This window comes from Vidua macroura, chromosome 2, assembly GCF_024509145.1.
Source record: "Vidua macroura isolate BioBank_ID:100142 chromosome 2, ASM2450914v1, whole genome shotgun sequence".
Lineage (NCBI taxonomy): Eukaryota > Metazoa > Chordata > Aves > Passeriformes > Viduidae > Vidua > Vidua macroura.
The window spans coordinates 2,115,444-2,130,347 of record NC_071572.1 but is presented as its reverse complement, the minus strand read 5'-3'; the positions used below and the strand labels follow the sequence as shown (position 1 = coordinate 2,130,347).

Genomic DNA, 14,904 nt, shown 5'->3' with positions numbered 1-14,904 from the left:
TTGTACACAACTAATAATTAGTACCTATATTTTTAAGCATATCACTATTTTACCTGCTAAAAAATTCTAAATTATGATTTAGCACTAATAGAAAAATAAAAATGCAATAGTAAAATGTCCTGTTGGCTCCTCCCTATCTCAGAGAATTAATTTATTAATTTTCAAGAAATCTCTCAAACTCTCCTCCCTATCCCAGAGAATTAATTAAATTAATTAATTTTAAAGAAGTGTCTCAAATGGCAGGTCTTACTTTGCTGGTTCCTCTTCCTCAGTTAAATCTTCCTCCAGCTGTAGAAATGTCTGGATCTTTAAAGAAATAATTATTGAGAAGCTGAAATGTTCACACAACTCAATCCCAACTAAAAGTGATGATTTACATTGAAAAGGAACCTTTATGACTTGTAACAAATTAATAATCCAGGCAAGGGATTCCATTAACACCACCAAAATTAATCCAGAAGGAATTTCCTAATGACAATTTTATTTTTTCCCCCTAAATTATCAGATTAATGTAAGACTGTGGAAACATTTCCAAGCAGGGAAGAGGAAAAAGGTAAGCTGGGAAAAACCACAGGCTGATTTTTTTCAACTGTAATTTCTTTTTTAAATGTAATTTTTTTTTTCAAATGTTCAAATGTTTTTTTCAGATATAATATATTTTTTTTCAAATGTTCAAAACTTCTTTTTTACCAGTTCTGTCACCATGATTGGCCACAACGAGGTGAGATGTTGAGGGGAAATCCTCAACAAGAGAACTCTGAAGAAGAGAAACATCTGGGCAGCCACCAGAGAAGTCTGGCCCACTCGGAGGTTCTCAGTCAGGCGTTCTGCAGGAAGCATAAAAAAAGGAAAAAGCAAAATAAAAGCAGCATTTTCCTGAATTTGAGTTGGTTTTGGGAATTAAAATGTGGAATCATGGAATGGTTTGGGTTGGGAGGGACCTCAGAGCCCACCCAGTGCCACCCCTGCCATGGCAGGGACACCTCCCACTGTGCCAGGCTGCTCCAGCCCCAGTGTCCAACCTGGCCTTGGGCACTGCCAGGGATCCAGGGGCAGCCCCAGCTGCTCTGGCAATTCCATCCCAGCCCCTGCCCACCCTGCCAGGGAACAATTCCCAATTCCCAATCTCCCATCCAGCCCTGCCTCTGTCAGTTTAAGGCCATTCTCCCTTTTCCTGTCACTCCTTGTGAAAGGTCCCTCTCCACCTTGTGGGAGGTGGCAAAACATAGTTTTTACTTTAGCTTCAGTTTTGGGCTGAGTTCTTTGCATTGTATTAACTAAACTGTAATTCAGACAAAGCCTGAGTGGGTTTATGGTGCACAAACTGTGATCAAAGCTGACATTTAAAGAGAACAACAGCAGGTCAAGAGTGGCTGGAAGATTGCCATGAAATAATCACATTTCCAGACCAAAGGCCTTGAAACCAAGATTCCTGTCTTTCCTTGCTGAGGTCATTTATCTGGTGGAACCCAGAGATTCATAAATTTTATTCAAAATTGAAAAAACCCCAAAGCATTTGTTGGAAAAGAGGTGCCTTTGCTTTCTCACAGAATTTATATCATGGAGTGGTTTGGGCTGGGAGGGACATTAAGGATCAGCCAGGTCCATGGGCAGGGCCACCTTCATCTACCCCAGGCTGCTCCAAGCCCCATCTCAAGCTGCCCTTGGAGCCTGCCAGGGATCCAGGGGCTTCTGTGGCCAAAGGGATTTGTGTTCCAGCTGGAAGGGAAGGGCAGGGCTGGGGGCTCACCTTGGATCAGGGGCAGGTACAGGTGGTACTGGTCGAGCTCCCCGCTGAAGACGGCGAACGCCTGGCGCTTCAGCAGCATGGCCTTCTGCTCAGAGCTGGGGTACAGCTTCAGGGCACTGCTCTGCATGGCTGCAGCACACAGCACAGTTATGCACCCCACAAAAACTGCCTGCCTTTGGGGCTGGGAGCAATCCCTGCGTCCTGACAAAAAACTCTCCTGGGTCACCCACCGTCAATTCGTCTCGCGTAATAAGATTTGTCCTGTGTTTTTTTAATTGTTCAGTTATTCTTTTAGAAAGGATGAAAAAGAGACTAAAGGTGCTTGAGGCCAATGGATTTGTTCTTCCATGCTGCCCTCGAGCCTGAATTAGAGGTCACAGCACAGCAATGGAAGGTTTGCTGCACTCCTGCAGAGTTTGCCCAAGTCTCCTCCTCAGAGAGGTCACACTTAGACAACTCAAAATTAGAGCAAAATGTGAATGTGGGAACCCAACAGAAGCACCTCTGCAGCAAAACCTCCTCTGGTGTGTTCTAGACATGACCAAAATCCAGATTTAACACAGCTTTACCTGGGAATGAAGTTAATAAAATGGCCAGTTATACACAGTCAGCACTTTATGGATAAATCAGAGTAATAAAAATGCACCCAAATGGCTCAAATGCAAGTAGATTTCAAATTGAGGTAGAAATAAATGATCAGCAGCTGATACTTACTCATCAAATCCTTAAACATGGTTTTCTCGTGTGTGAGGAGATGATCAATGATGGATCTCCAGCTGCAGGAGAGAAAGAAGGAATTAGATATCCAGGGAAAGCTGTGGTGTGGATTCATCTCAGAAATTATTTGGGTCAAATACAGGAAACAGTTTCCAGGCAGGATTTGTATGCAGACTCTTGCCTGGAGCAGAATTAGTGCTGAGACCCATTTTTAACATTATCCCATTCCATTAGAAAGCACTAAATGGAATTTTCTTCCCAATGTTACTCTTCTCCTTTAAAGCCTTTCCTTGTAAATTCAAAATACAATCTTGGAGTGCTGCGATTCCATGTCTTACTGAGTGCAGGAAGTGTCCATCTGGAAAAAAGATGGATCCATGTACAATTCCAGCACTTCTTTTTTCCAGGCTCTCTTGGTGTAGGCGTATCCACTCAGGGAGCTGAGCAGCTGAGCACCAGCACGGAAACTGGGAATGTTGTAGGCACTGGGGGAGAGGACAAAAATGATCAATATGGGCTTTTTTAAAGTTCAGAGGTAGATTCCAACCCACAAAAGGGTTGGTTTGAGTGAGATCTTTAGGAAGGAATTATTCCCTGGGAGGGTGTGGAGGGGCTGGGATGGAATTCCCAGAGAATCCCCTGGATCCCTGGCAGTGCCCAAGGCCAGGTTGGACACTGGGGCTGGAGCAGCCTGGCACAGTGGGAGGTGTCCCTGCCATGGCAGGGGTGGCACTGGGTGGGAGTTAAGGTCCCTCCCAACCCAAACCATTCCAGGATTCTGTGCCCTGTGTCCCCATTGGATATCATCCATCTCTCCCACACCTGTGAGAAAAACTAGGAAGGGGATAGGGAGAGATGATGCTTTTCCTGCTTCCTGGTGGATCCTGGGACCTGCCCCATCCCCATTCCCCGACAGGCACTGAAAAGGGAGATCTGAGCAAAACTTAAAATCCCAGGTGGGGGAATCAGAGCTCAAACAACAACAAGTTCAGCTCCTGGGGGAAACAGTGCTCAAAGCCATTAGAATGGGAACAGAGAATGGAGAAACAAGGGCAAACAGAAAGATGAGGCAGGGAAAATGGCAGGAGCAGAGGGAGACTGGCCTGTGGTTCCGCAGGTACGGGAACACGAAGTAGAGCAGGCGGGAGATGAGGGGCACGGCCTTGTCCTTCTCGTCACTGCGGTACACCACGTCCAGCAGGGAGGCCAGGACCTGCACGGGGGACAGGAGAGCTCTTCACACCCACAGCTGGCACTGCTGCAAACGTTCCAGCCATGTTCAGGATGGACGTTTGTGCAATGGCATAGCCCCGAAAAGATTGGCACTGCTGTTTAATCTATCAGGAAAATCCTCACAGAATTCAAAAGGATCACCAGGTTGGAAGAGACCTCCAAGAGCATCGAGTCCAGCCCAGCCCCAACACCTCAGCTCAGCCCTGGCACCCAGTGCCACATCCAGGCTTTGTCAAACACACCCAGGGATGGTGACTGCACCACCTCCCCGGGCAGCCACTCCACAACTTTATCACCTTTCTGTAAAAAACTTTTTCCAGATACCCAACCTGTATTTCCCTTGGTGCAGCTCGAGGCTGTGTGCTCTGGTTCTGTCAGTTCCTGGAGAAGGAGCCCAAGCCCAGCTGGCCACAGCCACCTCTCAGGAGCTGTGAGAGTGCTGAGGTCCTCAGCTTAAAAACCCCACAGGTGAGAGGGCCCCACTGACCTCTGCCAGGAGAGAAAGGGCTTGGACACTGTAGATTGAAGGAGCAGAGGCAGAAACCATTGAAGATGGTGCCACTGATGTATCTAAAAGAGGCAAAATAACCGAGTTTTCTCTTCAGACAGGTTTAAATGTTGCTGTTTCCTAATCTGCTGCCCAATCAGAACATTTATGTGCAAATTGGTGTTACACTGAAATATAAAATCATGCAGACCACACATCATCAAACCCCTTGTGCTCTTCACTGCCTGCAGCAGAGGACAGGGAGCAGCAGGGGTCTGTCACTATTGGACACTAAATGAGTACACAGAAGCTTGGGAAGTTCAAAAGAGAAAAGAGCCAGTTTTAGTCAAACATCTGGTATTTATAGAATTCCAAAGGTGGCTGTGGATTGGAGGATGGAATTACTACTTCTCTAACTACACTGGTCTAAAGATCAATTAATCATTTCTCTCTACCTCTGGAGAAATATGTAAACTATTCTATTTATACATGAAATTGTGTGGGAACTCTGACTCTCAAATATGTAAACATTATCAGAAGGCTAAAGAAGTTTTATGAGAACTTTAAAACTTTTAAAAGAACTATAAAAGAAAACTTAACACTTTTAAAAATCAGGGCAACAGGAGTCAGGGAAAGTCACGTTACCATTTGCATCCTCCACGTTGAATTCATCTGGTAAAATCTGAGGCTGAGCTTTCACTTCCAAGTTCCTGCTCAGCCAACTGGTCTGTTCCAGGGAAGAACCAGCAATGGTCCCCACAGCCTCCAGGATCTTCTGGGTCACATCCTGTAACGTAACCAAAGTGGCATCAGATATTTAATTGGTATGTGTAATTCCCAGGGAAATGAGGAGCTGCAATGAAACCAAATCCCAGCCAGCCAAAGCGAGGCAGAGGCTGTAAAATGACATTTTCTGTCATTTTGCTGGCAAGACTCTGAAGCAGAAGGGGAGATTGAATTTCTCTGTTGGCACATGAAACCCAAGCCACAACCCAAAACCACTGAGGTAAGCAGTGTTCACACTGTGCTGGTGAAATAAGGCAGTACAGGAGGAGGATCCTGCCCTGCTCCTTTCTTTACACAGCTGAGCTCAGAGTCATTCCCATTGCCAAGCTCAGCTGGGAGTTCCAAGGATTAATGAATTTTCCTAGACAGATTGGAGATTTCAATATCCACACACAGGATGTGAACTCGTGACATCCCATTTGTGTTACCAGCTCAGTTCTGAGAAAAAAATCATAATAGTGCACAGAAAAAAAAAAAAAAACAGCTTTGAAAAGATTTCAAGCATTTGGGACAAAATTCTGTTTGTCTCTCATGTTTGAGTCTCCCCTGTTCACCAGGCCTCAGCCAAAATGGGTGGATGCACATCCAGGTATTCCCAAAAGCACAGGAATTCAGACCCAAAGCACAGATCAGGTCACCTCCACTTGTCCTTACATGAGCAGTGCCAGGTTTAGGAACCAAAAGGTGAATTTGAACCCTCTGTACCTGCAGGTCTTTCTGGTCCTTTTTGTTTTCCAGGGTGGGTGTCCTTGTCACAAAGTCATTCAGGGTGCTGGGGGGAGATCAGAGCACCCTCAGTTAGGAATGGCACAGTGTAAAACCTCAGGGAAACCTCTGCTCTCTCCCACAGTACCTGAGGAGAAGGAAATGGCCAGGAGGAGCCAAGCTCAGCTGCACACACTCTCTGAGGAGCCCTAACAAGGGCTGGAAGTTCTCCTGCAGGGCTGGGACAGGGAGTCTGCCAAAAAAAATAAAACCAAAGCACACCTGGGTGAAGGTGGAGTTGAGGAAAGAACAAAAAACAACGAATGAAAGGAACTTGGTGGCCTAAAAGCTGTAGGATCAGTCCTGCCCTTCCTGAGTGTCAGGGTCACAGCCCTGGCACTCTGTGTCTGTGTGTCAACAACCAAGGGACAACACATCTCCTGCAGAGAAGTGTTCTGGGACAAGGAGGTCAAAGGAAAGCAAAATGGCAATGCTGGCTGTTCCCTCACTGGAGTCACACAGAAAATTCCCTTTCAGAAGGAGTGAGTTACCTCTGAATGAAAGCATAACTGAACTGCAGCACTGGGATGTCCACAAGAGAGGATTTCTGAAAAAGAAATGCAAAGCCACACTTGTTGGCCATCAGAAAGGAAAAGAAAATCCAACCTGGCCTTGGGCACTGCCAGGGATCCAGGGGCAGCCCCAGCTGCTCTGGGAATTCCATCCCAGGGCCTCCCCACCCTCCCAGGGAAGGATTTATTCCCAAAATCTCATTTTAGTACTTTTTGATTATAGCACTTCCTAATTATATAATTTCATACACATTATTTATTATATATATTATCTAATTAATTCTTAATTATTACCAATTTCTTCTTCACTACATACATTGTTTACTCTAGTATTTCCTCATACTCATAACTAAATATTATTAATAGTAACAACTTATATTGTTATCTTACATATTTCTATACAATTTTACAAAACAAAACTTATCAATATTTTATTCCTCACACAAAGCACCATTATTTGCTGATTTTTGGCTTCTTTTTCTACTTCTGTTAGAGTCAGGATTGAAGGCACTTGAGATGGTATTTTGCATTCAGAATTAGATGTTTATTATTTCTTATCTGTCAGTCTCACAAACCCTGAGTTCTGCAGTGTTCTACTAACAAGGCACAAAATGGTTAACTATCTTTCTATAAGATAGTTTTTTTAAGGTTAAACTGTGCAATTAAGAAATGACACCTCAATTATTTTCACTTTTAACCCAATACCCAACCACCCGTGCCCGCCATGGGGACTTTTTGATCCAATCCCACAAAACCACCCAAAGCCATGGAGAAGGAGGTGAAGAAGAAGGAGCAGCCTCCACCCTAAAACCTCCACCTTGCTTTCTATCTATTCCTATTTATATCTATATTTTTTTATTTTATATTCTATTTTTTGTATTTATATTACAGATTTTATATTATACATTTCTATTTTAAGTATAAAAATGTTGAATTTGATGTAAAAATGAATTTTGATACAATTAAGGATTTTTAATTTTTGGTGTTTAAAGGATGTTTTAGGAAGGAATTTGGTTTAAATACTTTATTAGAGGGATTTATAATGAATTGTGAAAGATGTGGAGGAATGGTTTTTGGTATTCATTAAGTATTTATTGGTAAATTGATTAAATAAGTTTAAAATGGGTTTTTAGGGTTTGAATGAGTTAAACATATGGTATTTAAGTTTGATGTATTGGTTAAGGTTATTTAAATAATGTTTTTTGATTGATTAATGGGTAAAACTGTATTGTTGAAGGTAAATAAAATGAAAATATATAAATATGATACTGGATTTAACTTTATGTTTATAGTTTTTGTATGTGAAGTAAGAGGTGTTAGTTCTTAGTTGTAATTTTTTGTGTAGTTTATGTTTGTGTGTTTACTTTTTTGTTTTTAGAGTTGTTAACATGTTTTTGTGTTTCATATGGCTTCATGTTCTTTGCTGGAATTTATTTTGCTTTTGAACTTGTGGAGATGTAAGTATACTTTCTGCTTTAGGTTATTAGTGGAAATGGATTTTTGATTTGTTTTCAGGTTTTTTATTAGGATTAAAGGGTTTTTTTTTTAATTTTGTTTGTGTACTATTAGAAAAATGCTTAATGCTTGGTGGATTTGGTTTTGTAAAAGAGCTGTTTAAAAACTTTAGAACATAAAATACCTCTTCCCCTTTGATTTGTGCTGGTTTCTTGACCACCTCTTTGACCAGATATAATATGGTGTCAATTTTCAATGTGTTCAGGGCACAAATTAAGTCCACGAGAATGAGCTGGGACGCACTGGCCACTGGGAGAATCTGACAAGAGAAAACAAAACAGAAGACACACCCTCAGAATGAAAAGTGAGTTACAGAGGATCATCAAACACAGCCCTTGCCATTTAAAGATCTTCTCCCAACACCTTATGAAAACAACTGGATTCTGCCCCAGTGAAAGCAGCAAAGGGAAAGGTTCTCCCCAGAATAAATAATGATTCCAGAGAACACAGCTCTTGTTTTCTCTGGAAATTGAGCTGATTCATGGGCTTTAAAATAGAATTGGCCAATTGCAATCTAGTATTGAATAAAAAATGGCTTTTGCTCAGATTTAAACCCACAATGTGGGTTTTATTTGATTATTTATTGAGGTTTAATTGTAATCCTGATGCTTTTTCTTAAGAGGCTTTCAGATTTTTCAGTCCTATTTAAAAATCCCCAAAGAATCTACAAACAGAGTTGAGAACTGACCATATAAATGTAACATTTGCCTCTATATAGGAAATAAAAGGCTGCTTTTCTTTAGCTTCACCTTGGTTTTACTGTGACTCCTGTGAGGTTTCTTGCTGCTCCACACTGCTGCCACTGCTGCCATCAGCTGGATTCCAAGGTGTGCAGTCAAGGGATTCAGGAAGTCCAATATTTTTGTTCTTAATGTCTGTAAAGGGAGGAAAATAATTATCAATGTAAGGCAAAACCAGATCCTGGTTTATAAAATATTATTTCTTTTCCCAGGATACACAGAAAATAAACAACAATAAAAGAACTCCATGTAAAATGCACTGGGGAGGAGGAGGAGATTAAAAAAAACCCAGCATTTTAAAAGAGCTCCTACTTTGGTTGCTTTAAAGTAGACTGAAGAGGAGCCTTTAGTTGTCCCAAAGAAGTCAGTTGGTCTTTTTTGGGAATCTTCCCTTTTTATGACACTCCAGAGGAGGCTCATGGTGTTCATAATTCGGGGCAGCTCCTCCAGGATGGCATTCCTGGCATTCCTCAGGTTGGCAGGTTCAGCTGAACAGGATGACTGGGAAAAAAACCCCAAAATATCAATGTTAAAATTATTTCTTATGCACGACAGCCTAAAAATTGTAGGGAACACATCAAAACATTATCAACTCAAAAGAAAATAAACCAGTTTGTTAAGGACTGATATTTGCATCACCAAGATCTTCATGAACAATGACTTAAAATTCACTTTGCAGGCTTCAGATACAGAAAGATTAAGCTCAGTCCTTTCACTTTGAGTCAGTTCAGTTCTTTGGGTGTGCTCTGAGGCCTCTCTAAGGTTATTTTCTTGTACAAGTCCCTGTTTATATTCACCTGGAAGGAAAGGGGATGGGACTCTGGTGTCAGGGGATTCCCATGTACCTTTTTTGTTGGATGGGGATGATCCAGAAGGCAGAAGTGCCCGATGGTTGTCAGCCCTTCCAGAAGGGTGAGGGGGTAATCAGGAGTCACATTTTCTCTTTTAGAAGTGAAGCTTTGGGAAGGGGAAAAAAAACCCAAACATGTTAATAAGCCAAGTGGTATCTCCTTGACTAAAAGTTCCTGTTTCTATTACATAGCTAAAATTTGAGGGAATATTAGGAATATCAGGTCAGGAATATCAAAATGAAGGGATCCATAAAACTGGGAGCTTTTATACTTGGATGGGAGGCTGAGGGAGCCAGGAAATATCAGGGCTGCTGCTCCTCTCTCCTCTCTTGCTCCAGCTGCTGCACCAATCCTGCCTCCAGCTCACTCCAGGTGCAGCAGGAATTAAGGATCAAACTCCGGAAGCCGCGGTGCTGAGCCAGGGAGCTCCTCCACACTCCCAGCTCTGTGGAAAGGGGAATTTCTGAGATAACAAATCCCCCCCAGGTGGCTCTTACCTGGCAGATGTTTTGGCAGAAGTCTTCACAGCTTCGTTTTCATACTGCTTGACAAGCTCATCCAGGTTTTTACAGATCTGCACCACAAATGGGGCCACGGTCCAGCCTAAGGACTTCCCAAAGTAGGGCAGGGAGCCGGTGACCAGGCCCACCCACGTGGGATGCATCCCGTGGCCGTACTCGGGCTGGAGCCCCCTCACCACGGCAGAGACAAACAAGCCCTGGGAAGTGATGGGGTGTGGGTGCACGTACTGCATGGCCCCAATGGCCTCCTGGAAGTTCAGAGCCTGCTGCCACTCCTTGGAGAGGTCTGGCTGGTTCTCCTGCTCCTCAGGCCTCTGGCCAAGGTGGTGCTCCAAGACAATCAACACCTGCAGCAGCTTCAGCAGCTCAATCTGGAGCGGGTGCTCGCTCCAGATCTGATCATGGCCAAAATTGATCAGGCTCTCCTCGAAGAGCTCTGGCTCCTGCTGGTGGGCCCCATCAGCCACGAGCAGCTGGTAGCGTTTGCGGCTGACGTACATGGAGGCCGAGAGCGAGAGCAGCACCAGCTCCTGCACTTGGCACCTTCCCAGCAGATCGCGGATCCACTCCACGTTCTTGGGCTCGGCCGCCTTGGCCGTGGTGGCCAGCTGGGCCATCATCCTGATGAGCACCTCCACGCTCTTCACCTGCACGTCCCTGTTGCCCAGCAGGTCCCTGTGGCTGAGCTGCAGGCAGCAGGGGTAGTAGGAGCGCAGGAAGCGCAGGCACAGCGAGGTGAGCAGCTCGATCAGCAGGGAGTGGGGACACGCCGTGGGCGACTGAGGCTGCAGCTTCCCGTAAAAGCTCTGCCCTAGCAGAGCTTCCTGGTGGCGAGCCAAGAGGTTGTAGATGAGGTTCAGGTGTGCTGTGGAGCTGGTGTCCATGCTGGTGGTGGCCACAGCCTCGATGAATTCCTTGGGGTTGGTTTTGAGCACGGCCTCCAGCACGGAGAAGGCGTAGAGCACCCGCCTGGAGTCGTAGGGCTGCAAGTAGAGCAGCATGTGCTTGAACAGGGCCTCTGCCAGCTCCTGCTTCTCCTTCTGCTGCTTCAGCAGCCTGCAGTGGGCCATCTCCTGCAGCTCCAGGTCCAACTCCTCGTCACTGGACAGAGACTCCGAGGCCTGAGTCCTCTCGGAGTCGGCCCTGACGAGGTCGAGCCCCGCGCCGGATCGGGAGCTCTCGGAGGCACTGAGGGAATTCCCGTGGCTTGGGGCCTCTCTGCCATCGGCTGCAGCCTCCCTGTCCTCGCTGCTCACCTCCTGCAGCTCCAGGGAAGGGGACAGGGAGGAGGTGTTGTCACTGTCATGGCCTGTGCTGGTGTCTGCAGACTCCGTGTGCTCGCTGTTGTCCATGTCCTGGGAAGAGCCATCATTTTCAGGCTGCTCAGCTTTTAGCTCTGCTTTCTCCGGATCATTTTCCACTTCTGCCCAAATTGCTTCCCTGTCCACAGTAGTGAACTGGCTCAAGGGAAGGTTTTCCTCAGAATTGCTCTCAGAGATGCCAGACTCTTTCAGAGGGACCTTTTTCTTGCAAAGCCAATCACGAACGTAGTCTGCAAAAAAAGATTTTTTAAATTTGACTTCTATTTCACGCATAAAATTATATCAGTCTGGCTTGGAAGGGACCTTTAAGGGTCATTTAGTCAACACATCATGCTTTATATTCAATAAATAATTTTTTTAAAAGTTTATAAAGCTACTTTGCTCCAGTCCAGTATTAGTTGTGATGAGTGGGGCTAAAAAATGGACAAGAACTATACTTAAGGCAAGAATTATTTCTCTTTTAAAGTGGTTAAAGAGCAGTGCTAACTTACTGCAAAAAGAACAGGATCAAAACATAAAGCACTTTTAGGCTGAGACACCCTAAGAGTGACAATTGTCTTTTTTTAATGCTTCTGGAACATTACATATTTGTGGAGATCAGGAGGGCAATGAGAAGGATGGCAACAGAGGGATTGATTAATTAATTAATTAAAGAGCTAATGTTTTCCTTGATTAAATGCTGCAGAACAAGGAAGGAATAAATTAGCTCTGTGTTTCTATAGCAGCCCCGTGGATGCCTTAATTGTGTGACATTTATTTGTCAACTGAGACCAAAAAGTGATGCTGAAAGCACAGCCTGGTAACAGGCACAGGACAGGAGACAGGAACTTCCTGTATATAAAACTCCCAGAAGCTTCTCCACTTCCTGCTCTACTCCAGTACAAAAAAAAAAAAAAAACAAAAAACAAAAAAAAACCAAAAACCAACTTTGATATTTGGGCCAAATCACAGAATTGTAAAAGTTGGAAAATACCTCAAGATCAGAGTGCAGCCATCACCCAGCACCACCCCCCTGTTCACCTCTAAGCCTTGGCCCAAGGTGCCACATCCACACACTTTTCAACACTTCCAGGGAAGGTGACCCCATCACTGCCCTGGGCAGCCCCTTCCAAATGTTTTACCACCTCTCCCATGAAGAAAATTTTCCTAATATCCACCCTGAGCCTCCCCTGGTGCCATTTGAGGCCATTCCCTCTCCTCCTTTCCCTTGGGACACGGCAGCAGAGCCCGACCCCCCTGGCAGTCCCCTCCTGGCAGGAGCTGTGCAGAGCCACAAGGTCCCCCCTGAGCCTCCTTTTCTCCAGGCTCAGCCCCTTCCCAGCTCCCTCAGGAATTCTCCAGCCCCTTCCCAGCTCCCTTCCCTGCCCTGGACACGCTCCAGCCCCTCCAGGTCTCTCCTGCAGGACCAGAACTGGGCACAGCCCTCGAGGGGCCTCTCAGAGCCAGCCCAGAGGGACAATCCCTGCCCTGCTCCTGCTGGACACACAATTCCTCACCCAGCCCTGCTGCCAGTGGCCTCTTGCCCCCCTGGGCACCCCTGGGCTCGTGTCCAGCCCCTGGCACCAGCACCCCCAGGGCCTTTCCCAGCTTTCCAGCCCCTCTGCCCAGCCCGGAGCTCCTGGGGTTGTTGTGACCCAAGGGCAGGACCGGCCCTCGGCCTGGCTGCCCCTCGCCCCGCTGGCCTCACGGCGGGCATGGGGCAGTGCCTCAGCCGTGCCCGGCTGTACCTGGGGAGGTGCCGTGGCCGATGCAGCCGAGGGAGGTGCGCTGGGTGCGGGGGTGCAGCAGCAGCAGCAGCACCGGCTCCAGGATCCGCGCCACGTCGCTGAGGGACAGCGCCCGCAGCAGCCAGCCCTGGGCCGCCGCCCCGATGGCCCCGTCCGAGCAGGTCAGGCTGTCCAGCACCACGAACAGCGACCTGCGGACACACCGGGGATGCTTCAGCGCCTCGGCCTGCCTGGTTCTTAAATCCTGCGCTGCGCTGGAGCGAGAGCCTGTTTCTCACATCAGTGCATGGACCCTTACAAACCCGTTCTTACAAATCTTACAATGGGTTCTCCCAAATCTGTGGGACACACCGGGGATGCTGTAGCGCCTTGGTTTTTCTGGTTCTTAAATCCTGCGCTGCGTTGGTGCGAGAAGTGGATTTCTCGTTTCTCACATCAGTGCATGGACCCTTACAAACCCGTTCTTACAAATCTTACAATGGGTTCTCCCAAATCTGTGGGACACACCGGGGATGCCTTAGCGCCTCGGCCTGTCTGGTTCTTAAATCCTGCGCTGCGCTGGTGCGAGAAGTGGATTTCTCGTTTCTCACATCACTGCATGGATCCTTAGAAATCCGTTCTTACAAATCTTACAATGGGTTCTCACAAATCTGTGGATATTCTCAGTTCAGTCAGAGAGAAAAGGATTTCTACCAGGCTAAGCCTGGGAAAAAATCCGAGAGGAATGTAAACAATTATTATCTCTCTTTCTGTTCATATTGTTTATAGACATGTTCTACCACTGTGTGCTATTCATAGCGCACCAATGGTGTGAAATGTTTTTACTCTAAGACCAATGAAATTAGTCCTCACGATGTTCTCTATAAAAGAGAAATGTACTTTTAATAAACGGATCATTCTTTGCCTTCTGAACTTGGAGCCATTTTCATTCCCGTCCCTGCCTCAATAGCGACACAAATCCATTTCTCACACATTAGTAAACTCCTCATGAAGTGTTAGTTACTGTTGATGCATTAGGTTTTAGCTTTCCTATTTTCCACATTCTGTACTGCATTAGTGTGCGACTCTGAACTTCATGTGAAGTGTTAGCAAGTTCTCCTCACAGTTCAGCCACACAAAGCAATCCTTTTCCAGGCCCAAAAAGCACAAACAACAGGGAACTGAGGAGAGCAACCTGGGAGGATGGGACTTCATAGCCTGCAGCTGGAATTGGACCAAACCCCAATATGGAAATGGACCAAAACCTGTAAAAGTGTGAAAACTCGTGACCCAGGGTCCATCTTGGGTCAGTCTTGGGTAGAGCCTCAGCTGGGCTCTTGTACTGCCCAAGGTGTATCCTTTAAAGGCCTTTTAATTAATCCCTGCTTTATTCCTTTAACTCTGCCTGGCCTCTGTTCCAGGTCCCCTCTCAAGGCATTGCTGTCTTCACGTTTTGGTCAGACAAAACAATCCCTCTAGGCCTGAAATCCAGGGACACCCTACAGCCTCAGGCCCTGAAAAGGATAAACAAAAGTGAATTGGGAGGGAGCAAAATGGGGATTAATGACTTCATTACCTGAAGCTGTAATTGGAGGATTAACCCCTGATATGGAAATGGACCAAACTTATAATTGTGTGTGACCATTGTCCAGCCTGGGTGAGGCCTCTGGGAGGTTTCTGACTGCCCCAGGTGTGTCTGTGGAGGCCTTTAATAAATACCTGCTCTTATTCTCTTAATCTTGTCTAGCCTCTGTTCCAGGGAGCCACCCCAAGGCATCACCAGCACCAAGGACAGCTTGGAAATCCCTAAAAAAAGTTAAATCAAGGAAATCCCTAAAAAAAGTTAAATCAAGCAATAAAATCCTGGCAGGGAACACACCCAGAGTGTGCTCAAGGAAGCACCAGCCCATGGCTCAGGTCTGCTCCCAACAGCTTTGGCCAAGCAGCTTTCCATGGACTGACTTCAGGAATTGTACAAGCAAGGCCGCACAAATCCTCC

General features: G+C 45.9%; 1 protein-coding gene across 2 annotated transcripts in view; it reads right to left on the bottom strand.

The window, feature by feature from the left end:
• Nucleotides 1-14,904, bottom strand: part of DOP1B (DOP1 leucine zipper like protein B) — a 51,648-nt gene that overhangs the window by 4,696 nt on the left and 32,048 nt on the right. For both annotated transcript variants that reach the window (XM_053969687.1, XM_053969686.1), the window contains exons 18-34: nt 12,927-13,117; nt 9,854-11,429; nt 9,351-9,462; nt 8,818-9,006; nt 8,515-8,640; nt 7,890-8,024; nt 6,230-6,285; nt 5,827-5,931; nt 5,679-5,745; nt 4,833-4,974; nt 4,188-4,270; nt 3,571-3,680; nt 2,806-2,952; nt 2,465-2,526; nt 1,751-1,879; nt 691-827; nt 251-306 (exon numbers count right to left, since the gene is read on the bottom strand). In XM_053969687.1, the coding sequence (XP_053825662.1) occupies nt 251-306; nt 691-827; nt 1,751-1,879; nt 2,465-2,526; nt 2,806-2,952; nt 3,571-3,680; nt 4,188-4,270; nt 4,833-4,974; nt 5,679-5,745; nt 5,827-5,931; nt 6,230-6,285; nt 7,890-8,024; nt 8,515-8,640; nt 8,818-9,006; nt 9,351-9,462; nt 9,854-11,429; nt 12,927-13,117 (3,423 nt within the window). The remainder of the gene's footprint in view (nt 1-250; nt 307-690; nt 828-1,750; nt 1,880-2,464; nt 2,527-2,805; nt 2,953-3,570; nt 3,681-4,187; nt 4,271-4,832; nt 4,975-5,678; nt 5,746-5,826; nt 5,932-6,229; nt 6,286-7,889; nt 8,025-8,514; nt 8,641-8,817; nt 9,007-9,350; nt 9,463-9,853; nt 11,430-12,926; nt 13,118-14,904) is intronic.